This window comes from Eschrichtius robustus, chromosome 13 (genome assembly GCF_028021215.1).
Source record: "Eschrichtius robustus isolate mEscRob2 chromosome 13, mEscRob2.pri, whole genome shotgun sequence".
Lineage (NCBI taxonomy): Eukaryota > Metazoa > Chordata > Mammalia > Artiodactyla > Eschrichtiidae > Eschrichtius > Eschrichtius robustus.
In genome coordinates, this window is record NC_090836.1 from 99,112,653 (window position 1) to 99,139,580 (window position 26,928).

The 26,928-nt window shown below is 55.4% G+C and overlaps 2 protein-coding genes across 2 annotated transcripts; one reads left to right on the forward strand and one right to left on the reverse strand.

Moving 5' to 3' along the window:
* Positions 1 to 1,605: 1,605 nt before the first annotated feature.
* On the forward strand, positions 1,606 to 19,593 carry L3MBTL2 (L3MBTL histone methyl-lysine binding protein 2). Its single transcript, XM_068560750.1, has 17 exons — positions 1,606 to 1,686; positions 3,923 to 4,157; positions 5,451 to 5,584; positions 6,872 to 6,995; positions 7,777 to 7,856; positions 9,411 to 9,528; positions 9,926 to 10,060; positions 10,345 to 10,433; positions 13,137 to 13,368; positions 13,734 to 13,810; positions 13,998 to 14,102; positions 14,737 to 14,884; positions 15,286 to 15,368; positions 15,614 to 15,848; positions 16,343 to 16,408; positions 17,281 to 17,397; positions 17,849 to 19,593. The coding sequence occupies exons 1-17, from the start codon at positions 1,663 to 1,665 to the stop codon at positions 17,959 to 17,961; spliced, it is 2,115 nt and encodes a 704-aa protein (XP_068416851.1). The 5' UTR covers positions 1,606 to 1,662; the 3' UTR covers positions 17,962 to 19,593.
* CHADL (chondroadherin like) lies at positions 17,444 to 25,282 on the reverse strand. The gene is made up of 4 exons (XM_068560751.1): positions 23,603 to 25,282; positions 22,908 to 23,074; positions 22,063 to 22,261; positions 17,444 to 17,470 (listed from the first exon to the last, which is right to left on the reverse strand). The coding sequence occupies exons 1-4, from the start codon at positions 25,265 to 25,267 to the stop codon at positions 17,444 to 17,446; spliced, it is 2,058 nt and encodes a 685-aa protein (XP_068416852.1). The 5' UTR covers positions 25,268 to 25,282.
* Positions 25,283 to 26,928: the final 1,646 nt, after the last annotated feature.

Here is a 26,928-nt window from a genome sequence, read left to right on the forward strand (position 1 = left end):
GTGCAAAGGCCCGGGGGCCAACTCAAGCTTGGCAGTCAGAAACAGAAAGAAGAGGTGAGTGGATGGATGCAGCGAAAGGTAGAAAGGACGGTACGAGAGGAGGTTGAAAAGAAAGCTGGGGCCAGGTTATTGTCGATTGTTTGGATTTCATTCAAAGTGCAAGGGGAAGCTATTAGGGGTTTTAAGCAAGAGAATGAACATGGTCTGGTTTGTGATTTTAAAAGCTCACCTGCCTGGATTAAAGAAGATGAAGATTCAAACCAAGAAACTAGTTGGAGGGCTGCTGCAGTGGACCAGTGGCTTGTATTAGGGTGGTAGAGGTGGAGAAACACAGGATACATTTTGGAGGTAGAAGAACCAACAGGGACTTCCCTGGTGATCCAGTGGTTAAGACTCCACGTTCCCAATTCAGGGGGCCCGGGTTCTATCCCTGGTCAGGGAACTAGATCCCACATGCCACAACTAAAGATCCACATGCCATAATGAAGATCCAGCATGCCGCAACTAAGACCCGGTGCAGCCAAATAAATAAATATTTTTAAAAAAGAACCAACAGTTTTTGTGGATAGCACAGATATGGGGTTGGAGGTAGAAAGGGTTGAAGAAAAGAAAGAAATCAGGAAAGACTTTCACATATAACTGGTGGACCTCAAATTTAGAAATATATTTAACATATGTTGAGCCCCACTTATTACAGTTAGATTCTCAGTTAATTAGAGTACAGCATAGCATAGGGAAAGAATTTGGACTAAATCTTAAAGTCCAATCCTGTGTGATGTTAGAAAGTGTCTAAACCCAGAGCCACTGTTTCCTCATCGTCCTCATTTTTTTTTTTTTTTTTTTTTTTTCCTTTTTGGCCGCACTGCAGGATGTGGAACTTCCCGGACCAGGGATTAAACCCGTACCCCTGCAGTGGAAGCGCAGAGTCTTAGCCACTGGCCACCAGGGAAGTCCATCCTCATCTTTAAAAGGGTGATTGATTGTCCCTGATTTGAGATGTTTGTAAAGCTCTACGACAGCACCTAGAACTCCGAGTGTGTAAGGAGGTTGTGGGAAATACAAGAGGAAAGAGGCAGAGAGCCACGTATCTGAGTTTTTTTTCAGGAGATGGTGATGTAAGAGGGAGTTCTGCAGGATTTTGAGCATGCGGGACATTTACAGCATTGGGCATAAGAGTATTCCAGTTTCTGCCTGAACCGGAAAAGAGTCTCTCTGCTAGCATCCCCGCCCTAGCGCACCTTAAATTTCTGATCAGGGAGAGTGCGAGGTTATTCCTGGCGCCTGGACAGTACCTATCTTAGGTATTCAATACCTGTTTAATGAAGAATGGAGTTGGAGTGATAGCAAGAGGTTGGCGTGGAGAAACGAGAACAGTCCGCGCGAGCCGCCGCAACTCTAGGGCCCGGGGATTTTCACGTCGCTATAGCAACGCCTCCCACTTCACGCGCACCCAGGGGAACTACAAGTCCCGTAAGCGTCCGCGGCTTCCCCCTCTCCCGGGGAGGAGGGGCACAGGGGAGCGCCGAACCGGCTTTACCTCTTTCCTGCAGCGTGATTGGCCCGCGGCTCTGGGAGGCGGCCAATGAGTGCTCTCGGAGAGAGCAGCGAGGCCAATATGGCTTCCCGCACCTGGTGACGGTTGAAGAAACTGTGTTAAGTCTCATGGAGAAGCCCCGGGGCGTCGAGGTGAGAGGGAGAGGACTTCTCGTGACTGGGAAAGGGAACCCCGAGAGCCCCGCTCGGTGGGCCCTTCTTTAGGCCTTTGAGCGACGCCTGGAGGGTGGAGGGTGGAAGGATGGATAAACAGGTAGTTAGGCTGAGCAGGGCCTGAGGCGATTGGCGTTTCTTTTTGCTCCGGTTCTGCTGGGGCCGAGTAGTTGAGGGAGGAACAGCCTCCCTGGCTTGGGGAAGGGGAATCGGGTTCAGAATCTGAGAGCTCCTGAATCTTCCTTCTCCTCCTTGTCTCATGGTGGTGTTCTTTAGGGACTATGAGGCCTGTCACATCCTGGTGGGAAGTAAGGGATGATTAAAGTTTAATAAACTCTCCGTGTCCGGAGCGTTCACGTGCGTTATCTCCCAATATACCCAACAGCCCAGTGTCTCGTTTTTGCGGTTCAGGTAGCTGAGGCTTGGAGGGGTGGTGCGACTCCCCAGGAGGGTCACAGGGCTGTAAAGTGAAGGAGATGGGCACTAAGTCCGTCAAGTTCCAAAACTCTACCAGGTTTGCTTTTTCCACTCTACCACCACCTATAACCCACGCATCCTTTAATCATTTGGCTTCTGGTCACCTTATATTTGAATTTCCTTTCTAGCACATTTGCATGTGTAGTTGTAAATATAAAGTGGAATCGCTCAAAAGCTCTATAAGGGTAAAGGAAAATAATCATACAGTGGCGAGTAAGAATGACAGCTCGCAGTTTTAGAGCTGTCACTAACTGCTGGAAATGGAACTAGGCTTTGCATTGCATAGCAGCATTCACAGCAGTCCTCTAAAGAGGGCTTGTTATTATCTCCATTGTACTGATGGAGAAACCAGGAGCAGTAAGGTTAAATATCTTGCACAAAATCACACAGGTAATAAGTGGAAGATCCTGGATTCAAACTCAGGCGTACCTGGTTTGAGAGCCCATGCTTTTAACCAGTAATAATCGCCAACATTTATCGAGCACATGCTGTGTGCAGGTCACTGTTCTGAGTGCCTTGCCCGTATTAACCCTTACTCCTCCCCCAAAGCCTATGAAATAGGTGGAATTGTCCTCATTTACAGGTGCGGAAATTGAGGCATTGAGATTGACCTGCTGCAGGTCATACGGTAGGGATGGTAGTAACTAGTAAGCAGTAGGGATGGTATTGGAGCCCTGGCCTAGAGCCCAAATTCTTCACACATTTTCTACAACATGCCAGGTAGATTTATATACAGTATCTCATTTACATTCCACATCCTGGAGCCAAATATTTTTCTTGTTTTATAGATGAGAAAATTGAGACCCAGAGAGGTTAAATGACCTGCCCAAGGACCCACAGCTAGTTAGGATCAGAGCTGAGTCCAAAGCTATTGTATATACCACAGTGCTATAGCTATCATGTCATTTGCCTCCGAAATCCTCTTTAGGGCAGTCTGGGCCCCAAATTAACTTTTGTCTGACTTAAGTTGTTTTTGAGTTGAAATTACTTTGGTGTACATATGCTGAAGGGGGAAGAATGAGTTTCTAAAATACATCTTCCCCAGAAAGTCTTCATGAGGCACTTTGCTTAGGATATTTTCACATCAGTGTATTCTGTTTGAATTATGGTAAAATGTCATCACTTATAAATTCCACAGAGGGACCTTGGTGAATTCCTAATACATGTTTTCTGTCTTGCTAAGGTATTCTTATTCTTTTTTTTTTGGCTTCATTGGGTCTTCACTGCTGCGCGCTGGCTTTCTCTAGTTGCGGCGAGCGGGAGCTACTCTTTGTTGTGGTGCCCAGTCTTCTCATTGTGGTGGTTTCTCTTGTTGTGGAGCATGGGCTCTAGGCGCAAGGGCTTCAGTAGTTGTGGCACGTGGGTTCAGTAGTTGTGGCTTGTGGGCTGTAGAGCGCAGGCTCAGTAGTTGTGGTGCACGGGGTTAGTTGCTCTGTGGCATGTGGGATATTCCTGGACTAGGGCTCGAACCCATGTCCCCTTCATTGGCAGGCGGATTCTTAACCACTGCGCTGCCAGGAAAGCCCCTTAGGTATTCTTCTGATTTGCAGTAGAGAAATGTATAAACAAGAGTAATGATCCTGGTGTTTGCAAAAGGGGTATTTGATTCTGCCTGCCACTTGGCCCAAAAGTGTTGACTTGACCAAGAACTGGAAAGGGAGTTGACAGCAGATCTGCAGCTTCCCTTCCCATACACTAAGCCAACCATAATTCCTTCTGCCTACTTTTGTGTCACTAGGAGACTTCAGAACCAATGGAGGAGGAAGAGGAAGACGATGATTTGGAGCTCTTTGGTGGCTACGACAGTTTCCGGAGTTATAACAGCAGTGTGGGCAGTGAGAGCAGCTCCTATCTCGAGGAGTCAAGTGAAGCAGAAAATGAGGATCGGGAAGCGGGGGAGCTGCCCACCTCCCCCTTGCATTTGCTTAGCCCTGGGACTCCCCGCTCCTTGGATGGCAGTGGTTCTGAGCCAGGTGCCTTCAAAGTGTCCCCTGAAGAGGGGGAGGTTTCAGAGGCTGTGGAGGAAGAGGGGGATATAGGCCAGGTGGGCAGAGCTGTCCAGGTGTGAAGGGCTCTTTGATCTGATGTCTAAGGGGTCAGATGTCTAAGGCCCTGGGAGAGAGCAGAGGCACCCCAAGTATCCCCAAGGGTCATTTCCTCTGCTGCAGTCTGATTTCAAATTGTGATTTCATTCTTTCTTATAATTAATATTTATTCAGCACATATTAGATGCCAGTCATTAACATGGTGCTTCTTTTGCGTTTGTCCTGTTCTCTGCATATTGAGAATAATAGGACACCTAAAGTCATCTGGTTACTATCTGGGAAGGGACAAGAAATAGCTTGTGGGTTGGAAGTGAGAGGGGAGAAAATACAGAATAAAGTGACCTCCGGGTTAGAGGGTTAGGGTAGGGGTAGGCAGATGAGAATTCCTCTGAATCATCTGGAAGCCAGTTGGCTTCAGAGATGTGATGCTTACACAGCTCCTGGACCCCTGTGTCAGGGCCTCCAGTGTGGGGACTGCCTGTGAAAATGGGGAGGCTAGATGGTCTGTGATGACATTTCTGTCCCCTGGTCCCTTTACTCTTTAGAACAGGAGAATCTAATACTCTTTGCCACTTGTTTCCTTTCCATTCATCCTGTCTTCTCTTCCTTTCTCCCCTTTCTTTTATCTTTCTCCCTTCTATCTTCTTCCAGCCATTCTCTTAGAATCTTAGAACTTTAGAACTGGAACGAGCTATCAGAGACCATCCAGCCCAGGGGTGCTATCGCCTGGCTGCACATTAGGATCACCTGGGGAGCTTTTAACGAACCACAGATGCCTGTGTCCCACCACAGACCAGTTAATTAGAATCAGGCTTGGGCATTTTTAAACACTCCTCAAGTGACTGATGTGATATCAGGGATGAAACATTGATCTAGTTCAGTCTCTTTATAGATGAGAAAAAAATAGGCCCATAGAAGTTAAATGATATGGGTACGTTTTTTTCTTCTCATTTTCCTCTTTGCAAACTTTGCAACACTCACCTGCTTCCCCAGTCATCTGCGTGGATTTTCCTTAGCCCCACCAGTGACACATACAGCCAAGGGGTGCTGAGGAGCTTCAGGGGTACACGCCAAAACCGCCTCCTTCTATTCCAGTTCTGTCAGCCTTAGGGGGCCTGGGACTCACCTGATGAATGCAGTGCCCCAGGTTTTGAAGAGCCCATCATTTTGTTTGATTTGGGGTGACGATCAAGGGAGTCATGTGCTAAGTTCTCTTCCCAGCTGTCTGTGAGATGTGTGGTATCGTGGGTACGAGGGAAGCCTTCTTCTCCAAGACCAAGAGATTCTGCAGCGTCTCCTGTTCTAGGAGCTACTCCTCCAACTCCAAGAAAGCCAGTATCTTGGCTAGATTACAGGTGAGAGGCCATCAATTGGAAGACCCTCCCTGGGGCCCTGGGCGCTGAGACAGGAACAGTCAGCAGACTGGCCTTGTGTTTTCACAGCACCGGTTCTCAAACTTGACTGCACGTTGGGGTCACCTGCAAACCTTAAAAAATATTGATGCTTGGGTCTTACTCCCAAAGATTCTGATTTAATTGGGGCTGAGTGTAGCCTGGACACAGGGCCTTTAACGAGCTCCCCAGGTGATTGTCCTGTGAAGCCTGATGTTTATGGGGGTCGCAGTGCCAGCTCTTCTGCTTAGTGCCTCATACACTTTGTCTCTCGCTTTGTGAGATAGTTACTGTTATTTCCCTCATTTTGCAGATTTTAGTCAAGGCATAGAAAAGTCCTTCTCAGTGAGCTAATAATGGTATTGTTTATAACTATAGTTTGGGGATACTTGCTATGGGCTTGGCACTCTCAGTCCAACCAGTGACCCCTAAAAAATGAATTTTTAAAGATTCCAATTTTAAAGGCTCAAAAATTTTTACTAACTTACTCAGAGGTACACAAATAGAAGAGCCAGGGTTTGGCCCCAGGTCTGTGTGGAATTTAAACCCAAATTTAAAAAAAAAATTTTGGCCACGCCTCACAGCTTGCAAGATCTCAGTTCCCCGACCAGAGACTGAACCAGTGAAAGCGCCAAATCCTAACCACTAGACTGCCAGGGAACTCCCTCAACCCACATTTCTATTTCACTGATCTCTTTAATAAATTCTCTGGGCCTTTCTGATCAGTACTTAAGTTACAAATTACAGACCAGATCAGTGGCCTTTCACTTTGGGGGAGGATGCCTTTGAGCACCCGACAAGCTATGGACTCTCTCTAGAACATTCATGTATGTTCTAGAGAGAGTCCATGGTTCAGTTCACAAGCCCTTTGAAGCCCATTCTCTGCCATAAATTTGTAGGAGCACCAAAGGAAGGAGATGGCTGAGAGTTGACGACACCAAGAAGAGGTTCCTGGCAGAAGCGGGGCTTAAAAGATAGAAAATGTGCCCCTCCCTGCCTGTGGCTCTGCCAATCCCCCGCCCCTCTCCAGCTGAACAATAGCTAAGTGCTTACTGAGTGTGGGCACAATACGGCAACCCCCATCCTTGCAACTCCCCTCTGAGCTAAGCATTATCATTGTTATCATCTTGATTTACAAATGAAGAAACTGAAGTGCCAAAGAGGTTAACTGGACCGATGCCTGATTTAAACCTGTCCAAATCCAGAGCCTTGTTCTTAGCCTTTAGGCTACACACTGTCTCCTCCCTCCAGGGAAAACCACCTACCAAGAAGGCCAAAGTCCTGCACAAAGCTGCCTGGTCTGCCAAAATTGGAGCCTTCCTCCATTCCCAAGGGACAGGACAACTCGCAGATGGGACACCAACAGGGCAGGACGGTAAGACTGCAGGGACTGGTGCTCAGGAAGCAGGTTGGGTGCAGTGCCAGGACTGGGGTGGCCCCCCAAGGAGCGAGGATTGGAAAAGGTGGCCAGCTAGAAAGTGCCGGCCCAGGCTTGCTTTGGATTGTATCTTCCTCACCTGGTAATTGTGAAATTACCCCCAGAAGACCCCTCAATCACCCTTAAATTGCCAGGACCCCTACTCTTGATAATTTAAAAGCCGAGGATTAGCTTCTTTTGTTTTGCATTGCCTTTAGCTCTCTGGCTTCTGGTTCCCTGGGGCAGTGGAGACCCAGATCTTGTTTGAAGAAGGGTGATGGGATAAGGGAGGAACCTTTCTCTCTTTCTGAGCTCGCTATTTCTGAGCAAATGTAGGCATGAAGCGACTGCGCTACATGGTCTGAGTTTCTGACCGATATTGAGCTCCCAGCCTCAAGGGTCGGAGGGGCCTAGGTGTGTGCACCTCCCACCCATTTAGATTGGCTGTGGCCAATGAGAGGTTGGGGGCGGTCTGAGGAATTTAAGCCCAAGGGTCTTTGAATTTCCGTCTTTCTCTGGGGAAGGAAGACGAGACATTTTCCTCTGAGTGTTTCCTCTACTCCTGAGACTCTGGCAGCCTTTGGATAAGGCCCTCCGCCGTCCTGATGGCCGCTGCTGGGGCAGGTATGGGGTGGGGAAGGGACCTGCTGCCCCTGCCCCTCAGGCCCGGGGTCCTGGAATGGCTGCTGCCGGAGCGCCCAGCCTCGACCCTTTAACCCTCTCCCTCTTTGCCCCGCAGCGCTGGTCTTGGGTTTCGACTGGGGCAAGTTCCTGAAGGATCACAGTTACAAGGCTGCTCCTGTCAGTTGCTTTAAACACGTGAGTGCCCTGGGGATGAGGGGAGGGAGGGCAGGGGTCCTGAGTGCTGCCACCGTCTCACCCACCTGCCTCACAGCGTCAGCACCAGGAGAGAAGAGGGTGAGGTCTGGGTGCTCGAAGCCCAGCTTTGCCGCTCCCTCCAGCTTACCTTTCTGTCCACTTCTTTTTCAGAAAGTCCTCCCACAGACCCTCAATGAGAGCTTCTAGCCCCTCTGAGGTTCCCCACTTCGCTTATTTACATAATGGCACTTTGTGCTTTGATATCCAAAAGCAAACTTTGAGAATCTCTTTCTCCTTTTCTCCCATTTTTAGTGCTTTCCCGTTGAAAGCTTGGTGCTGTGAACTGCCCTGGGCCCCTTGGTTCCCGGGAGGCCAATGTGGATGCCTCCTGGAGCCCCTTCTGCTAAAGGCTCCCCGACTCCCTGTCACTGAGAAACAGCAAAGGCTGAGACCTGGAGGGCTGGGCTTGGAGCAGAAGAACTTAGCAGGCAGGCCTGAGCGCTGGTCTCCTGCAGGTGCAGAGAGAAACCGAGGGAGCGCTCTTGTCTTTCAAGCCAATTTCCTAAACCCAGGAAATCCGGGAGGAGGCCTCTTTAAACCCACTTCCTAGCCTCTAATTTCTGAGCTGCTACTAAACTCTGGGGAGGGCGCTGATCAGGGAAAGGTTGGCCCTCCATGCAGCTTAACTCCTCCTCTCCTGTCTGGTTGCTAGTGAAGGTGCGCGTCTTTCCCAGTTGGGGGAGCTCTTTGTTGCCCTGCATTCTCTAGCAGTTCAGGCATTTCATTGCGGGGAGTTGCATCATACTTGCACTAATATATCTGCCTCGATATGCTCTGTAAAAAGCCCACCTGAACGTGCCTGAGCAGTATAACTGCTTCTGGGTTCTGTGATGAACCCAATCCCTCCGGCCAGGGAGATGGAATGGGATACACTGATGGGCTGAAACCAGGGCTGAGAAGGAAAAAAGGAGAATCTCCCCAAAGGAGACCCAAAGTGCCACTGGCAGCAAAGTAAGGATTAGACACTGGGGAGGCAGGCGCAAGCAGTCCAGTGCTGTCGGGGGCGTGCTACCAGGAGGAGGAGAGGTGGAGAAAGGACGGGCCAGAGCAGCGGGGGGCAGCCGGCTCTGTGACAGCCAGCCTGGCGACAGCTGCGATACCAGGGGTCGTGCTCCTAACGGCCCAGGTTGGGTGACAACTGGAAGGGGTGCTACTTGTGCTGGGAATGGCGCCTGGCACGTGGTGAGGGGGAGGAACTGCTAGGTGGCGTGACTGTCACGCAGGCTGGCACAGCCATGGTGTGCCCGAGAGGGTAACAGCCAGGAGCGGCCCTGTAGAGCTGAGCACCCAGGACCGTCTGACTCTGGGTCTCTGCCCAGCCCCACCCCCACGTCTTGCCCGTCTCTTCATCCCTGGTCCCCGGCCTGGCCTTCCACACACAGGGAGTGAGGGGCGGCGCTGAGGGGCGGAGGAGGAAGGACGCAGACTCTCGCGAGGCCCCTCAGCCAGCCGCTCTCCTCTGCCAGCCCCGGTGGCTCACTGCCCCCCTTACAGGTCCCACTCTATGACCAGTGGGAGGATGTGATGAAGGGGATGAAGGTGGAGGTGCTCAACAGCGATGCTGTGCTCCCCAGCCGCGTGTACTGGATCGCCTCGGTCATCCAGGCGGCAGGTGGGTGTTCCTCCGGCCGAGGCGGGGTCGGGCTGGGCAGTGGCATCTCCCGATGGACAGGCAGTGGTGGAGCAGAAATCGGCTTCATAAAACAAACACAAAAACCCGCCTGCTGGAGCTTCTGCCTCCCTTCTTGCTGTTCTTCTATCTTGCCTACCTGAGCGGGGACCACAGAGCTTGGCGAGTTTGGAAATTCCCATTTTTTAAGTTCATTCCAGGGTTGATCAGGCTATAGAAAATTCTCCCTGCTGTGCTGTACTGCTTTCCGAGTACGTGGCATGGGTTTCTTTTTACTCTGGCTGTTGTGGAAGGAGTTCTTGAAATAGGCAGCAAAAGTCCTGTTTAGGCTGGAGAAGAGCGAAGGCCTAAGAGCACACCTCTCCCTCCTTCTTCTCAGGGTACCGGGTGCTGCTCCGGTATGAAGGCTTCGAAAATGACGCCAGCCACGACTTCTGGTGCAACCTGGGGACTGTGGATGTCCACCCCATCGGCTGGTGTGCCATCAACAGCAAGATCCTGGTGCCCCCGCGGAGTGAGTTGACGAGAACGTTCCCTGTCCTGGTTCCTGCGGGGCCCTTGGGAGCAGTTAGACCAGAACAGAGCCCACCTGCCTCCTTGCTTCCTGTCCTGCCTTGTCCCAGAGGCCCCCTGGCAGGTCCGAGTTGGGGGAGTCCGGTTTTATAAGATGGTGATTGCTGGCCTGAAAAGGCAGAAATAAGTTATTTAGGCCCCTCTGCTGCTCTCTGGGGCAGCTCTGGTGCCCCATCAGTGGGAGTGTTGTCAGTCTGTACTCAGGGCTCTGCTCTGTCTCTGCAGCCATCCATGCCAAGTTCACCGATTGGAAGGGCTACCTCATGAAACGGTTGGTGGGCTCCAGGACGCTTCCCGTGGACTTCCATATCAAGGTCTGGCAGTGAGCCCTGTGGGTCTCCTAACTGATCTCCTTCCTGCCCCTCTCCCGTTTGATCTGTCCTTTGTGCTATTCACTGGAGTATTTTTTCTAAGACTCCCTTGCTTAGCAATCTTAGCGGCTCCAGATTTCCGAAGGATGGATGGTGGGTGTCGTCTGCCTTCCCGGCCTAACAGCCTCCTCCCTGCTCAGACTCTGGTCCAGCCGCGTCGATCATGTTGCTTTGTCTGCCATTTCTTCTTCTAGATCCTTACCTTTGCTCATAGCATTTTCAGGAGCGTTCATTCAATAGATTTTATTAAGTACTTGTTGTATACAAGGCACTGGAAATATGGAGAATGTGGACCCTGCCGTCTGGGACTGTCCAGTCTGGCAGAGGAAATGAAGTCACACCCATGAAAAGTTATAAAATAGCCTTGATTTTGAACCAGAGATGTGCCTCAGAATCATCTGTGTGGCATTTCATTTTAATTTTTAAAAATTATTTAGTTCTTTAACATAAAAAATCATACACATGGTAAAAATTCAAAGGGATCACAAGGATATGCAGTGAAGACTTAGTCTCTTCCCCCTTTGTATGCCAGGCCTGCTGTTGTGCAGCTTGCTCACATAGGTGTCTGGGCCACATCTAGGGTCTCTGGGGCCCCTGACCCGGATGCCCACACGTGTTGTTCTCATGTTGCTTGGGTAAGCATCAGAGCAGCGAGCCAGGGGGATGCAGGGCAGGTACCACCGTGACATGTGGCTGAACTGGTCTTGTGGCCTCAGGACGAGCAGGTATTGAGGGAGGCTTTGTGGAGAAGACAGCATTTGAATTCTACCTTGATGGGTAGGATGTGGGCGGGCATGGAAGCCAGCAGTGGAAAATCAGATGGGAGGGTAGTTGGGGCCATCTCACCCAAGGCCCCGGATGCCTGGTGAGAACATTGGCGCTGTGGGCCTTAGCTGGTCTTCAATGAGTAATGGTTCCAAGCACCTCAAAAACAGTTTTTCCCTTATTTGAACGTACTGGGTAGTACTCATTTGCTATTCATCTCTCTATATTTTGTTAACTGTCATAGTCTTTTCCACAAAACTGCAAGCTTTTTCTCCTATATTTCCCATAGTACCTTGCACAGTGGACAGGGTTGGCGACTGAAGATGAGCTGGCCCTAGTGTTAGGATGAGGCAGATGGCTGTGTGCAGGCCACCACGAGTGTCAAGGTGGCCTCATCTCTGCTTAAATTAAAAAGAGCTTGATTCTGGGTAGCAGAGCAGGGCTCTGCGTGAACAGTCAGCAAGCACACACTAGCTGTCACGTGCCCAGTCCCTGCAGGGCACGCGTACAAAAGCAGCTGCCTCTGAAGATTGGGGGGTGGAGAGGATAGAAGGGGTGGGTCTGTGGAGGGAGCTCAAATCCAAATCCAATCCCTGTATGGTAATCCAATTCCGCAGTATGGTAAGTGCTTCGTAAATGTTTCAACTGAATGCCCATCAGCCAAGGTCAGGTGTGTGTGTGTACGTTGTCGAGAAAAAACATCAACTGAACACCACCTCCGTGCCTAGTTCTGTGCTTGGAGCTGAGAATGTACAATAGAAATGACTCAAACCTAGCTTCTGCCTTTACAGACCTTGAGTTCCAGTGTGTGACCTTAGACAAACGAGGGCAATAAAACGTTGTCGGGTCGTGGGCTGCACCGGTGGGCACAGAGGAAAGGAGCTTGTCAGGAAAGGAAGGCCAGCGGCGGGGAGGCAGCCCAGAGGGACCCCAGCCCAGGCCTCACCCTGCGTCTCTCCCTCTGCTTAATGGGCCTGGTATATTCCAGCCCTTGAGCTGAGGGTGAAGGATCTGTGTCCTGGTGGCTGCTTTGTGACCCTTGAGCCGCTCCCCCTCCTGGTGGGATTTGGAATAGCACTGCTCAGCCCCCATCACGTGGAGACTGGGATGCTTCTCCCTGAGCCCGCAGTGCCCTGGTGCTGGAAAAGCCCTACAGAGCTTACGTAACCATCCTCTACCCCCGGCAGGACAGCACCAAAGTCACAGCAGACAAAGAATCTCCTGTCTCCTCACCCAGGCCTCACCACCAGGGCTCTAGAGCAGCTTGTGGACATCTTGGTCACTGTCCTTTGCTGTGTCAGAGGGGCAGGCGTCACTACTGAGGTGCTATGAGAGCCGTTCAGAGCTGCAGCCCAGAGGGGCTGGAGCTGAAATTAGATGTATCGAGGCAAGGGGCACTCAGTTCCCTAAACGTGAGGCTTGTGTGTGCCATCAGTAGGGGCCAGAAGGTAGAGGGGAGTGGGGTACCCGTGTGATCAGAGTGCAGATCCCTGAAAGAGCACAAAGCTGGACACCACAACCAGATTTGCGGCCCAGCTCTGGCACTAATGAGCCCGTGTGACTCTGGGTGAGTCACGTGACCACTCTGGGGCACCTGTTTCCTTAGTCTGAAAAGCGACCTGTAATTCCCATCATAATGACTTACTGGCATTTTGGTGCACACGTTGTAAAAATCATGTCATCAGTATCACCCTAGGGACTTGGGAGCCAGGGTTGAACCTGGCGGGACAGGAGAGCTCATCCACCTGCTTCCTGGCGCAGTGTTTGCGGGGCTTCCCCTCCACCTTCCCCATCCTCTGGTTACTCTTAAGGGACAGAACAGCAAGGTGGGTGGGAGGGTCCACATGACCCCAGCAGGCCTGTGTTCTGATGTCATTGCAGATGGTGGAGAGCATGAAGTACCCCTTTCGTCAGGGCATGCGGCTGGAGGTGGTGGACAAGTCCCAGGTGTCACGGACCCGCATGGCCGTGGTGGACACGGTAATCGGAGGTCGCCTACGGCTCCTCTACGAGGATGGCGACAGCGATGATGACTTCTGGTGCCACATGTGGAGCCCCCTGATCCACCCAGTGGGTTGGTCCAGGCGTGTCGGCCATGGCATCAAGCTGTCAGGTTAGCAGAAGTCCCTGGCCAGCGTGGGCCTGGGGGGGCACATCTCTACACCCCACAACCATGCTGCACGGTAGAGGCGATCATCTCTACCCTGTGGATGGCAGGACTTGACCAAGTATCCCGAGAGGTTGAGTGCCTTGACCGAGGATACTCAAGTTGAAGTGTTAAAAATTGGTTTGGAACTAGAGGCTACAGGCCACATCCTTTCCATGTGATGTGGGAAGAGTCTGGGTCCTAAGGGCTGAATAGTTCCTACAGAGAGCTTCTGGTCTAGGGGGCACATTTCTGGGGGAGGCGTGGAGATGGCCCTGTTAGCAGCTTCAACTTCCTTTTCTCCCTTCCTCCCTCTGCCATTTCCCTAAAAGAGAGGCGCAGCGACATGGCCCACCATCCCACTTTCCGGAAGATCTACTGTGATGCTGTTCCTTATCTGTTCAAGAAGGTGAGGCACAGCCCTTGGGCACTGTCCCCTTGGCCACAGGTCCACTCCAGGCCTGCGGACCCCAGCTCTTCCCTGGGATGTCCCTTTCCCTCCCCACTTCCTTCCCAGGCCGATGGCAGATGAGGTCTGCTTTCCCATCTTCCCCTGGGCCAGCCCGGAGATTCCCCAAGTACCCCGTTCCTTTAAGGTTCGAGCTGTCTACACGGAAGGCGGTTGGTTTGAGGAAGGGATGAAACTGGAAGCCATTGACCCCCTGAATCTGGGCAACATCTGCGTGGCAACCATCTGCAAGGTGAGCCTGGGGGAGCCCTCCAGCCTCCAGTATGGCTTTCTGCAGGCATGGAGGTGGCAGAGCTTCCCAGTTCTGGCTGTTCCTGGGCTACCTGCTTTCGTGTCAGGGTGAGAATCTGCTTTTGTGTCAGGGTCAGAGGTGCATTGGACAGGTGCTTACTGAACACCTGGCCTGAGCCTGTCCTGGGTCAGGTGTAGGCCTTCCTGCTGCCACATGCCATCTCCTTTGAGTGCTGGCCTAGCCAAGCCATAGCCAGGCTGACTTCACTGCAAACCTCTGTTATTGCTGTAGCCTGAAGAGCAAACAGCCACCCTTTGGCCCTCCAGGGGGTTATGCTGATTTATCCATCCGGCAGATCTCCAGGCTGGGCCCATGTGTTCACTGAGAACACACTGACAAGAAGACAGATGCAGTTCCTGCTGGCACAGCATTTGCTATCTAGTGAGGAGGCTAAATGATCTCACGAGTGTGGATTACACCAGTGCTGAGTGCTCTGAAGCAGCTCGGGGAAGGCTGAGAACCGGCTCTGGTTGGATCCATCCACCTTGCATCCCCATCGTATCACCTCACCCTGGGATGGGGGTGCAGTTCAGGATACCATATTCTGTCTGCCCTCCTCCCCTCCACCTGCTAGGTCCTCCTGGATGGCTACCTGATGATCTGTGTGGACGGGGGGCCCTCCACAGATGGCTCAGACTGGTTCTGTTATCATGCCTCTTCCCACGCCATCTTCCCAGCCACCTTCTGCCAGAAGAATGACATTGAGCTCACACCCCCAAAAGGCAAGACTAGCCTTACAGTTGGAAGGAGCAGGGTGAGGCCACTGGCCCAAGTTCCTGGCCAAGCCAGACCCCTGGAGTTTGAAGTCTGTGAGTGGATTGGAGAGGTGACAGAGCTACCCAGGGTCACCCACTAGCCCTTACTCTGGGCTGGCTCGGCCCCATGGCCGGTATGTAGCTCGGTGAGCAGAGCTCCCACTTGTCCCTTTGGTCAGTGAACAACTTGTGCAACAGGACCGTGGTCCTAGAGCAGGTACCAGCCTGGGGAGGAGGGAAGAAGGCTTCTGGGGAGACTCCGGGGGGGGGTCCTGACCGAGCTGCAGGCGCCCCTTTGGCGCTGGGAGACCTTCCGGAACTCCCTCCCGCTTCCCTTCCCCCCTCATCTACACTTTCCACTCCTGCAGGGTATGAGGCTCACACTTTCAACTGGGAGACCTACTTGGAGAAGACCAAGGCGAAAGCAGCTCCATCAAGACTCTTTAACATGGTGAGGAGACCAACCCTGCCCACTGCCAGCGGTGGCAATCCCAACCCCTTCTCTTTTCTTGAGTCTTTGCTACTAAGGTCCGCCACTTCAGGGGAGAAGTCCCAAACTCTGACATGGGCGCTGTGCTGAACGGTTCAGCCGGTCCCTTTCCCAAAAGGGCCAGTGCCTGGGAACAGAATGCAGTGGGATCACTGGTCAGAGGAACCTCCCCCTGCAGGCATGCTCAGCCCTGCTCCCTCCCCCAGGACTGCCCCAACCATGGTTTCAAGGTGGGCATGAAGCTGGAGGCCGTGGACCTCATGGAGCCCCGGCTCATCTGTGTGGCCACGGTGAAGCGGGTGGTGCACCGCCTCCTCAGCATCCACTTCGATGGCTGGGACAGCGAGTACGACCAGTGGGTGGACTGCGAGTCCCCGGACATCTACCCCGTCGGCTGGTGCGAGCTCACCGGCTACCAGCTGCAGCCGCCCGTCGCCACAGGTCTGGGCTCTCGCAGCCCTACGGGGCTCTCGACTTCCCTTTTCTTCTTCCTTCCTGCCAGCCACGCCCCTGCCCCACGCCCACCTCGTTCTTTGGCATGAGATCGAGAATCTCCTGGACCACTTCTAAGAAAAGAGTGGCTCTTGTCTCCCCTCCCTGTCCTGACTTCTCTGTCTCCCTCTCCCTCTGGCCTGCAGAGCTCCTTCCTTGACCTTGCCCACTCTGTCATACGCGCGTGCCCTTGTGCACCCAGGTAAACTCCCTAGGTCCCTCTGAGAGCCCTGGTGATGAGGGTGGGAAGAAGGGACAGCTGTTGTCCAGTCCCTCTCCGCAGCCCCCTCCCCGTTCTCATTGCCCAGCTCTGGCTTTCCTTCTGGGGGCGTCCCCCGTGTCAGGGAGGCCGGTGAGGGGCGGACAGGCGTCTTGGGGTGTGCCTACAGCCTGTGTCCTCTCAGAACTCTCTCCTCACCTCTTGTCCATACTTTCAACAACAGAGCCCACCACGCCTCTGAAAGCCAAAGAGGCCACAAAGAAGAAAAAGAAACAGTTTGGGAAGAAAAGTAAGTGATGCTCTAAAGCTACCTGGGGTCAGCTGAGCCTGTGTCCCTGGGAGCGGAGGTGGGGCGTCGCCACCTAAGTCGCGCTCTTCATGGTCCCGCCCTCTCCACCCCTTGCCCCACGGGCCCATCCATCACCCTGTGTCTTCAGGGACCCGGAGCATAAGTCTTCCATCTCTGGCAATGGTCAGGATACCGAGGAAAAGAGACAAGAGACTGTATTTGGGGTGGAGGGAGGCCATGTGTAGAGGCCATGTTTGAAAGTAAAAGGTACGAAAGGAAACGGATGGAAGCTGCTCCCTGAGGCTGTCGTAGTTGCCTCATGACCCCCAGGGAGTGGGAGCAAGGGCGGCCATCGAGCTTGGGGACCTCTCCACCGACAGGCCGTTCTCAGCAGGCCCCAAGCTGAGCTGCAGGCCAGCGCGGCAAGGTGGGCTCCCTGACGTGGTATCACGCAGAGAAGAGGACGTCCTGAAGGGGACAAAGAGGAAACAGATGTGGTCCCCAGGCAGGATTAAGATGCTGTGAGGGTGTGGAGGTGACCAAGCGGCAGGACCCTGTGCCGTTCGAAGTGTAGGGCTGGGAATCACACTTTAGACATGAAGAAAGCGAGGATCAGAAAAGGGAAGCTTAACAACCACGGCGGCGAGTGGGGGGAGGTGGGTATTAATCCCTTACTGGAGACAGCCTCTGAGCCTCAGGCACACAGCCCCGAGGCACACAGCCCCGAGGGCTGAGGTCAGAGTTTGGGCCTCTGTCCTCCCAAACTGGCACTTTCCCCTCTGCTGCGCTGCCTGACCACTGGGCAAGACCCAGCCTTCGTGCGTCACGTGGATGCATCCCTATCCCGGATTTAATTCTGTGTTTATTCAAAGGAAAAAGAATACCACCAACCAAGACCCGGCCCCTCAGACAGGGGTCCAAGAAGCCCCTGCTGGAGGACGACCTGCAGGCAGCAGAGAAGATCTCGTCGGAGCCCGTTCCTGATGAGAGTAAGGGCCTCCCACGCGGGGTCGAGGTTGGGGGCGGCTCCGGTGCTCAGAGGCCGACCCCCTCCTTCCCCACCTGGGCACAGAAGAGTAGCGTCAAGTTTGAAGGGAAGTTTCTGGGCACCAAGCAACCCTTCTCAGACCACTGGGCCTGGAGGGCTTCCCAGACACCCACCCCCAGCTCTGAATGGAACCAAGCGTCTCGCATGGCCCTCTCCACCTCCGCCCCCAGCTCATGTGCTTGGCAGGGTGGGCAGCCTGCCCGGCTGGGGTGACGGGACCCTAGGCCTTCTGTGCTGCCTGCCCCCGTAGAGGGGGAAGGGGCTCCCCTTGCCATGTCCTGAGGGCCCGTCCGTAGGAAGCCTGATTTCTTCCCCAGACCCTGAGCCCGCGCCCTTCCCGGAGTTACGTGCACACTCTCTTCTCCCTGCCCCCCACCTCTCTTCCTCCTCAGTCATTACCGTGCGGGTAAAGGAAGAGCATCTCGACGTGGCTACGCCTGACAAGGCCGCGAGTCCAGAGCTGCCCGTTCCCATCGAGAACATCAAACAGGAGACAGACGACTGAGACTTCCTCGCTGCCCGCCCGGCCTCCCAGCTGGCAGCCAGCCCAGGGTGCCTCGACTGCCAGCACCCCTCCACCCCACTTGACTCTGGAGACTGAGCCTTTCTGCGTGAATGCCGCTGCCTGGTGCTGAGGGCGCCGGGCAGCGAACGAACACCCAGGGTCTCCCAGACCCGCCCTGTCGCCTCTGCCCCGTCCTGGGCACAGCCGGCGCGACTAGGGCTGCTGAGACCCGCAGACTCCCCTGTGAGCAGCTCCCTCTCCAGCTGGAGTTACCGAAGTTCTTACCAGCCTCCATCCACACCCAGCACGTCCCTCAACTGCCAGGGGTGAGGGGCCGCACACTGGAGGACAAGTTGGTTGGTGGGGGGATGAGCTCAGCGTGCGTGTGTGTGTGTGTGTGTATGTGTGTGTGTACGCGCACACACATCCCCTGAGAGGGAGGCTGCCACCAGCATTGAACTTAACCTGCTCTGGAGCCCAGCGGGGCTAGGACCTGTCCTTTTCATTCCCCTGTTAACCAGGGACGGGTCTGGCCTTGCCGGAAAGTCACAGGGCCCCGATAGAGTGGGGCGGTCAGCCCTGCTGGCTGAGGTGGCCCTGGAGGAGCTCCTGGAGGGAGGGACACTCTTCCTGGCTCGTTTTCCTCACTGTTCATGTCCTTAACTCCGTAACATGTTTTGAATCCCCTTCTCTCTAGAGTACCTTCTAGAAGTTCATCTAGCATCTGCCCAAATTTCAGCTTTTTTTTTTTTCCCAGTTAGTCTCCTTTGAAACTGTCTCCTCCCTCTGATCCATCCTCTCTTTAAGAGACCCTCTTCCTGGAACCTAAGGTGATGGCAGGCGCTGTCCTCAGCCCTCTTCTTTCCTTCTACATGTTTGGGTAGAGACAGCACGGCAGGGTGGGTCCCTGTGTCGCCCCTTTACGGGCTGCAGCTGTGCCGGGTGGGAATCCGGCTCCCTGGACTGTCAGGTGCTTGCCAGATGGGGTGCTGACCGTGGACGTGCTCAGGACCCAGCTGTTGGGTGTCATCCCAGAGGTGGGGTGACCAGCCCAAGGGGAGCTGACTTCCTGTCAGTTCAAAGAGAACTTGATCCTTTCTCCCTTTCTAAAGGCCCTCTGCAGGCCCCCACGGTATAGAAACCAGGCCCAGAAAGCACCCTCTTGCAGCCTGAATTCCCCAAAACGTGACTAGATGTGGAACACAGTGACGACCAAGGGCGGGGCAGGTCCCAGGACAGAGGGGCCGTACCTGACCCCACCCCCATCTCACACACACCAGACTTGAGTGGTGACGGGTCAGTCAGTGGCATCAGCCCCCAGGGGAGGAAGGTGGCGTGTGTGTGCACTTCAGCTCTGCCTTTGTTGAGGGTAAACTGCGCAGCTGAGAATAGTTCATCATCCCCGATGCCCTTGCCGTTATGGATCCAGTTCTGACTGAAGAGCTTCTAGGACAACAGGACTTGTATGGCATTTTGGCCTTCAGTTGCTTCTTCCTGAATGGAGAAGTGAAGCCTACAGGTGCCGTGAGCACGACAGGCAGAGCTGGAGGGCAAGATTAGCTGCCGTTCCGGCCCTGGACTGGCCTCCCATACTTAACTTGCATGAGACAATTGAATCCCTTTCTTGCTGAAGTCCAATTTGTCAGCGTCCTGTTCCTTAAGCGAGAGTGCATTCTGATACGCCACCCAACGGTGTCAGTTATGAAAACTGGGTGAGTTCACACATGAAGAGTGCAGAACAGTGAGTGTCATCTGTCATCTCCGGAGCTCCCCGTCTCCATAGCAACAACATGCTATATTCTCCTTATTTATGTTTCAGCCATTCTCCTCCCAAAACCACAGGTTCCAGAAAGCCCAAGCCCAAGTCTCGTGTGCCCCTCGTGCCCGGCACAAAGGTGCCCTCAGCAAGTATGTGACAAAGTGTACATACATAACGTGTTGCTGGGACCTAGAGGTTAATTTGTCACAGATGGAAGTGTTGACCTCTGGGACATAATAGCTCAAGGCACAGAATGAACCTTGTTCCTCAATTGCCCTTGGATGGAACTAAAGGTCTCGAAGTCTCACAGCAGCGGGGCCACATGATGGCTGGGAAATATCCTAAAGAACAGAACCACTTCCACTCCCTGCTCTCACTGCTTGACAGCCTGCAGCAGCTCCCTGGTGCAGATTAGGCCACGTGCAAACATCGGAGGAAGCCCCCTGCACCTTCCTTTACTGTCACCCCATCTGGACCCTCAGCTCTGCTTGAGGGCTGGGAAGCAAGGGAACTACCATTTGTGATAGCCTCATATGCCAGGCACTAGTTTACAGGCGTTCACACAGCTTGCTTCATCTTCACAGTAATCCTGTGAGGACACGCTGACTTCATTTTACACATAAGAGAAAGAGGACTCGTTAAAGTTCAGTAACTTGGTGGCTTGACAACTGTTAAATGACAGCAGTGGGAGTAAACCCAGGCTCGTCTGCCAGGTGCCTTCGGCCAGGCAAGCCCCCCAGCCCAGAACACCCTGCCAGGGCTCAGGGCCCTTATCCTTCTTCGATGCCTTGGTATTCCTGGGAGGAAGCTGCCACCTTCAACAAAGTAAAAAGAAAAAGCCCGTTTGGTGGCATATCTCCATGTCAGAAAGGGTGGTTGGATGGGGTGGCCCGCGAGGCCCCATTCCTGTCGCAGCTACACAATGTGGGATTGGCGTGGGGGTCTTTTAATGAGAGTCCTGACCTGGAGGTGAACCCGGCAGGGCTGCTGCTCCCGAGTCAAGCTCAGCATCCACACCGGTGCTGTTCATCAGCACAGCTCCCGGCAGAAAGTGCCGCCCAAGTGTTCACTGAGTATGGCCGCCGCCATTGACCCTGGTTCCAGGTCTCGCTTCTAAGGCCGAATGCTCACCTTCAGCCTGGGGTCTTTTTAGGGGTTCTTCCTCACTCCCAGCCAACCTCCACAACGAACACTGTTTCGGGTTGAATTAAGTCCCCACAAAGAAGATACACCTCAGAATGAGGCCTTATTTCGAAATAGGGTCTTCACAGAGGTGACCCAGTTAAAATGGGGTCATTAGGGTGGGCCCTGATCTAATGACTCGTGTCCTCATAAAAAGGGGGAATTTGGACACATCCATCAGGAAGACGATGTGGAGAGACACGGGAAGACATCATGCGACGGTGGAGGCAGGGACGGGGGTTGTGCTGCCACAGCCAAGGAACATCTGGGGCCCGCGGAGGCTGGACGGGGCACGGAAGGACCCTCCCCTCGAGGCCTCAGAGGAAGCACAGCCCCGCCAGCACTTAGATTCCAGGCTTCTAACCTCCACATCAGTGAGACAATACATTTCTGTGGTTCTGAGCCACCCAGCTTGTGGTAGTTTGTGGTACTGCACCCCTAGGGAACTAATACAAACACCATCTGATGGTCCCCAAGTGCCCCAACTCTTCAAGCTGCAGGTCCAGAGGCAGGCAGAGCCCTCTCCCCTCCTTCCCAGAGCCCCCCCTGTTCTGGTCACGGCTTCCCTCTAAGGTCTGCCTCCCCTACGTCCCCTCACCACCCAGCACGGGTCCCCACGTGGAGGGGTGCCCATGTCCTGCCCACTCTTCTCTGAAGCTGCGAGACTTTGCTACAACTGAGCATTCCAGTGTGAATGGGTTTGTCCGGACAGCAAACGTTAACGTCGAGGGGGTGATGGAGTCCGACCCGTGGCACCAACCACACACCTGCACTCCTGCTCTTCCCGCCCCAGGGGTGAGCGAGCCCCCAAGATCAGGTGGGAACGGGCTGAATCAACAGCGTTCCAGCAGTAACAGTCACTGTGGGGTTCTTCTCATGGATACCTAGGGTCCTGGGACGCTGCAGCTGAATCGGAAAGGCCATTGTCCCGTGGGATGAAACAGCGGGCAGTCATTTCCTTACAAACCCACTCGGCTTAGCCCAGAGGTGGAGGAGGTAAGGAGAGGGGGATAGACATTTCTGAACGGAAGCAACAGGGTCATTGCCCAGATCTAGAACCTCATGAAATTAGGACCAAGACAAGTCAGACCCCTCCTACCCCAGGGGCTTTAAAACCTGACCCACCCAGCGAGGCCTCCCTACACCTGCCCCCGGCCAACCTTGTTCGCTCCCTGCCGTCTTCCCCTCATGGGGGTCCTCCGGGCACTAGGCCTGGGGGCCGGCGTCCGCTTGGCCTTCCTGGCAGCCCAGCTCGGGCAGGCTTCAAAGACAGCAGCTGCAGCCTTCACCCTCTGGCCACGGGCACTGGGAGGGGCGGCACAGGTGGCCCCCACGCGCAGGTTCAGCCCAGTGAGCCACCTGAGGAGAAAAGGGGGTTCGGGGAAGCTGCTGTGCTGAGCTTTCCTGAGGAGAGCGAAGAGGTCCTCAATGATTTGGGGGCAGTGGGACTCGGCCACTCGCCAATTATGCGACCCTGAGCAAGTCACTTCAACCTTCAATCCCCTCCCTGTAACAGGGGGCCAGTAATAAACAGTTACAGCGGTCTGAAGACCCAGACCACGCTGTTCAAAGCAATCTACATAAGCTATCTAATTTAATGTAATTCTTACCACCACCACCAGGTGGATGCAATCGCTATCATCCCCTTTCCAGATGAGGAACCGGCACAGAGAGGCCACGTGGCTCAAAGGTAGGTAGATGGTCAGTCACAGAGGTGGATCTGAGCCCAGGTCACCAGACTCCACGGTTCTTGTTGCTTTCTTAGGCAATGACATAAAGTGCTCACACACATTTACTAGGTCCCACCCCACTAGGCTGGGCAGATTTCATTCCCACTTTATAGATGAGGGAACAGAGGCTCAGAGAAGCCCACCCAAGCCCCGTGGATGTTTGGCTCCCCCAGGAAGGGTAGCTGGCCCTGGCAGGATCCTCCCCCGCCAAAGGTGCTCAGATGGCACCAGGGCTTGACTGAGAGCAGCTGGGGGGTTCAGTTGGGGGTGCTTACCTGTGAAGTGGGAGCAGCTGGCAGTCACAGTGGAAGGGATTGCCGCTGAGGTCAATGAGCTCAAGCTGGCTGAGACCAGGCAGGGCGGGCAGGGCCTGCAGCTGATTCTTTTGCAGATGTAGGCTCTGGAGCCGGGGCCCCAGGCCCGAGAAGGCCCCGGGAGAAATCTGCAAGAAGGCGCCAGGCCCTGGTGTGAGCTCCTGCCAGGCCTGTCCCACCCCCAAGCCTGGGAGGGAGCCTCACGCTTCCCGCGCAGAAGGGGAGTAGAGAGGCCAAGATGGGCAGGGAGGGCAGTGCTGGGGTGGAAACCCAGGTTGATGCCAAAGCACGTGCCCTTTGCAAGTCACGTAGACCCCCAGTCCATGGTTCTTTCTGCTGTGCCTGGACCCCCACATAATGGCAAAGCTCTGCCCACAAAGTGTGCAACAGTAAGTGACCCCACGGATCCACGTTCCTCCCTCCTCCAGGCCTCGGCAATGCCCTCCCTGTCAAGCCCCTCCGTGTGGCACAGCATTCCTCCTGGTCTGTGGCCCACACCTGCGCTCCCTGGGGCAGGCGCAGGGTCGGGCTCATCTCAGGGACCCCACGCCCGGCCTTGGGCTTGGCACTGCAGGAGCGGCAGTGTTTGTTGAGTGAACGCAAGCTGCGTAGAGCCTCGTGCTGCCTCCCCTCACCCCTGGTCCCCCTGTGCCCACCTGCTCCAGGCCACTGCTGTTCAGGAAAAGGTGTTGCAGCGAGCGGCCCACGGGCCAGAAGGCCCCATCTCGCAGTGCCCTGAGCGGGTTCCCCGAGAGCTGCAGCTCCAGGAGGGCAGGCAGCCCCTCCAGGGCCGCCGTGGGCACCTCTCGCAGCTCATTCCCGTCGAGGTGCAGCTTCTCCAGCTCCTGAGCGGGGCCCAGTGCCCCGGGGGACACTTCAGTGATGCGGTTCCCGCTCAGGTAGAGCCAGCGCAAGGCCCGCACGCCTGCCAGGTCCCCCAGTGCCAGGCGGTCCAGAGCGTTGTCCTGCAAGTGCAGGGAGAAGAGGCTGGGCAGGGCGCGCAGGGCGGCCCCTGGCACCTGCAGAAAGCGGTTGCGCTCCAGGTACAGGTAGCCCAGGCAGGGCGCCCCTTCGAGGGAGGCGGCGCTGAGGCTGGAGAGCATGTTGTCCGAGAGGTAGAGGTAGAGCAGGCTGCCCAGCCCCGCCAGGGCGCCTGCCTCCAGCTCCGTGATGCCGCAGTGCTGCAGGTGCAGCGACACCAGCTGGCCCAGGCCCGGGAAGGCCTCTCGGGGCACCAAGGGGAAGTGGTTCTGCCTCAGGTCCAGGAGCTGGGTGTCGTTGGGGAAGCCGCGGGGCACGACCTGCAGGCCCCGGCCCTCACAGCTGCTGTGCCGGGACTCAGGGGCGCACACGCAGGCGCGCGGGCAGGGCCCGGCCTCCCCAGCCTTCTCCTTGGAGGTGCCGGCAGGGGCACGGGGCCGCGCGGCCGCCACCTCCTCCTCTTCCTCCTCCGCCCCGGCTCGGGGGCAACGCAGGTCCGAGGGCCGCAGGGCGTCCAGGGCCTCGCCGCGCAGGCGCTGTGGCCCCCCGCACGCGCCGTCCGAGCGCACGCGCGCCCGCGCCAGCCACTGGAGCAGGGGCCGAGCCCGGCAGTCGCACCGCAGCGGGTTCCCCTGCAGCCACAGCCGGCGCAGCTGCCCCGGGCCCTGCAGCGGCTGCAGGGCATCCAGCTGGTTCCCACGGAGGTCCAGGGTGTGCAGGCGGGGGCAGTGGGCAAAGGCCCTGGGGTCCAGGGCCTGCAGGGCCCCGTGGTCCAGCCTCAGCTCCCGCAGGCCGGGCAGCACCAGCCCGTCCTCCTCGCTCGTGTAGGTGAAGGGGTTGTGGCCCAGCTCGAGGCGGGCCAGGCCGCGGGCCTGGGACAAGGTCGACCCGGGCAGGGACTGCAGCTCATTGTGGTGCAGGCTGAGCCGGCGCAGGGCGGGCAGGCCGGCCAGGGCGTCGGGGGCCAGCACGCTGAGCGCATTGTGGGACAGCTGCAGCCAGCGGGCGCGCACCAGCCCCTGGAAGGCCATGGCAGGCAGATAGACGAGGGCGTTGTGGGCCAGATTCAGCGTGGCCAGCGCGCCCAGCGCCCCAAACGTCCCCGGCCGCAGCTCCTCCAGCAGGTTCCCCTCCAGCTCCAGCCGCCGCAGCGAGCCTAGCCCGTCCAGCGCCTCCTGGGGCAGCGCGTTCAGGCGGTTGGAGGCCAGGTTGAGGAGGAGCAGGCGACCCAGGCCTCGGAAGGCACCCTCGGCCACCAGCTCCACCTGGCAGTGCCGCAGGTCCAGGTGTGTCAGGTAAGGCAGGTCCCGGAAGGCAGCTGGGGGGATCAGCTTCAGCATGTTGCCCTGGAGGTCCAGCCGCTGGGTTAGCTGAGCAGGGAGAGGTAGGGGAGGCTGAGCGGCACCAGGACCACGGCCTGTGCCCCTTGCTAACCCTGGCCTTTGCTTGTGCTGTTCCCTCACCTGGAACACTCTCTTCCCCCTCACGTTTCCTTCATTCTCTTCATCCTGCTCCCTGACACCTCCTCCTGGAAGCCTTCCTCCCCAGCTGCCTGGGTATCCGCTACTCTAGCACTTTTCACATTGAATTGTCACTGCCCCTTTACTTTCACTCTTCTCCTCTAGCTCTTGACTCCATAGGACAGAGACCATACCTTAGTCCAGTATATCCCCAGTTCTCTGCCACAAGGCCTGTAATTAACTCAATGCTGTATCTATGTAGGTTACCTAACTTGTTCCAGTTGCATAGCATTTTAAATAGATGTCTCCCTGTTGTTGGTTATTATCATTCCCATTTTACAGATGTGAATACTGAGGCTCAGAGAGGAAAAGTGACTTGCCAAGGCCTCCCAGCCCGGCAATGGCAGATCCACTGGTGCCAGCCCGGGCTCCTCCTGCTGTCCTCCCCACCCCATCTTGCCCTGCTGACCTCAGGGATGGCATTCGGCACCTCGGTGAGGTTCTGGTGCTGGCAGGCAACATGCCGCCTGGAATTGTCGCAGATGCAGGTCTGTGGGCAGCGCTGGGCAGCTGCATGCCAGGTTGGCCCCAGTGGCAGCAGCAGAGGAAGCAGCAGCACCACGGAGACACTCTGGGACCTGGCAAAGAAAAGAAGGGTCAGGTGTTCACAGGAGCAAGGGTCCCACACTGTCCACTCACTGAGCCCCAGCTCTTGTCCCAGAGCCCCTCAGATGTCTTCCTCCTTTGGCCCTGGGGAAGCTGTCATTACCCTGAGCCTCCAGCCCCTCCACAGAGCAGAGATTGCATTGTTATCCCTGTTTTACACCAGAGGAAACAGGCTCAGAAAGGCGACCTGGCAAGTCCCTTTGATTGTCTGCCCAGTGGCTCAGTGAGGCCTTGCCGAATGCAGTTCAGCGGTGTGCCCAGGCTGTGCAGAGGCCCCCGGGTCCAGGGGGAGGTGTGTCCTCCCAGGGTGAGGTTGGCGGTGGAGAGAGAATCAGCCGTTCCTCAGACAGAGGTGGCATCAGCACCACGGTGGCAGGGAGCATGATGGCACCCACCTCGAGAAGACAGCCTGGCAGCCGGAGGGGAGGACCCAGGGCTAGCCCAAGTTGTGAGGCACGACTTGGGGGACCAGGTGTCATGGGATCCGAGAGCCCTGAGGAGCCTTAATGGCTGGTCAGAGCCACTCTGACAGGCAAGCAGGTGGCTCCGACTTCTCTCCTGTTTATTCGTCTGTTGTCCTCTCTTCATCTTAGTGCCACCCCGCTGGCCTGGACTGGGATGGGGGGAACTGCGGGTATGGCCTTGGGGCTGTGCTTTGGGCAAGGTCTGTCCACTTTCCTGTCTGTCCATCCACTCCCCGTCTACCCAATACCCAGCTGGACCCCTTTACCTCACAACTACCGCCTGCCTCTCCACAGGGACGACCGTGCCACGGTGGCACTCCTGGCTTCCCGACTTCCGCTCACCACCAACAACCAAAGGGAACTTTCCAAGATACAGACGGGCCCTGACACCCCCGGCTGAAAACCCTCCAG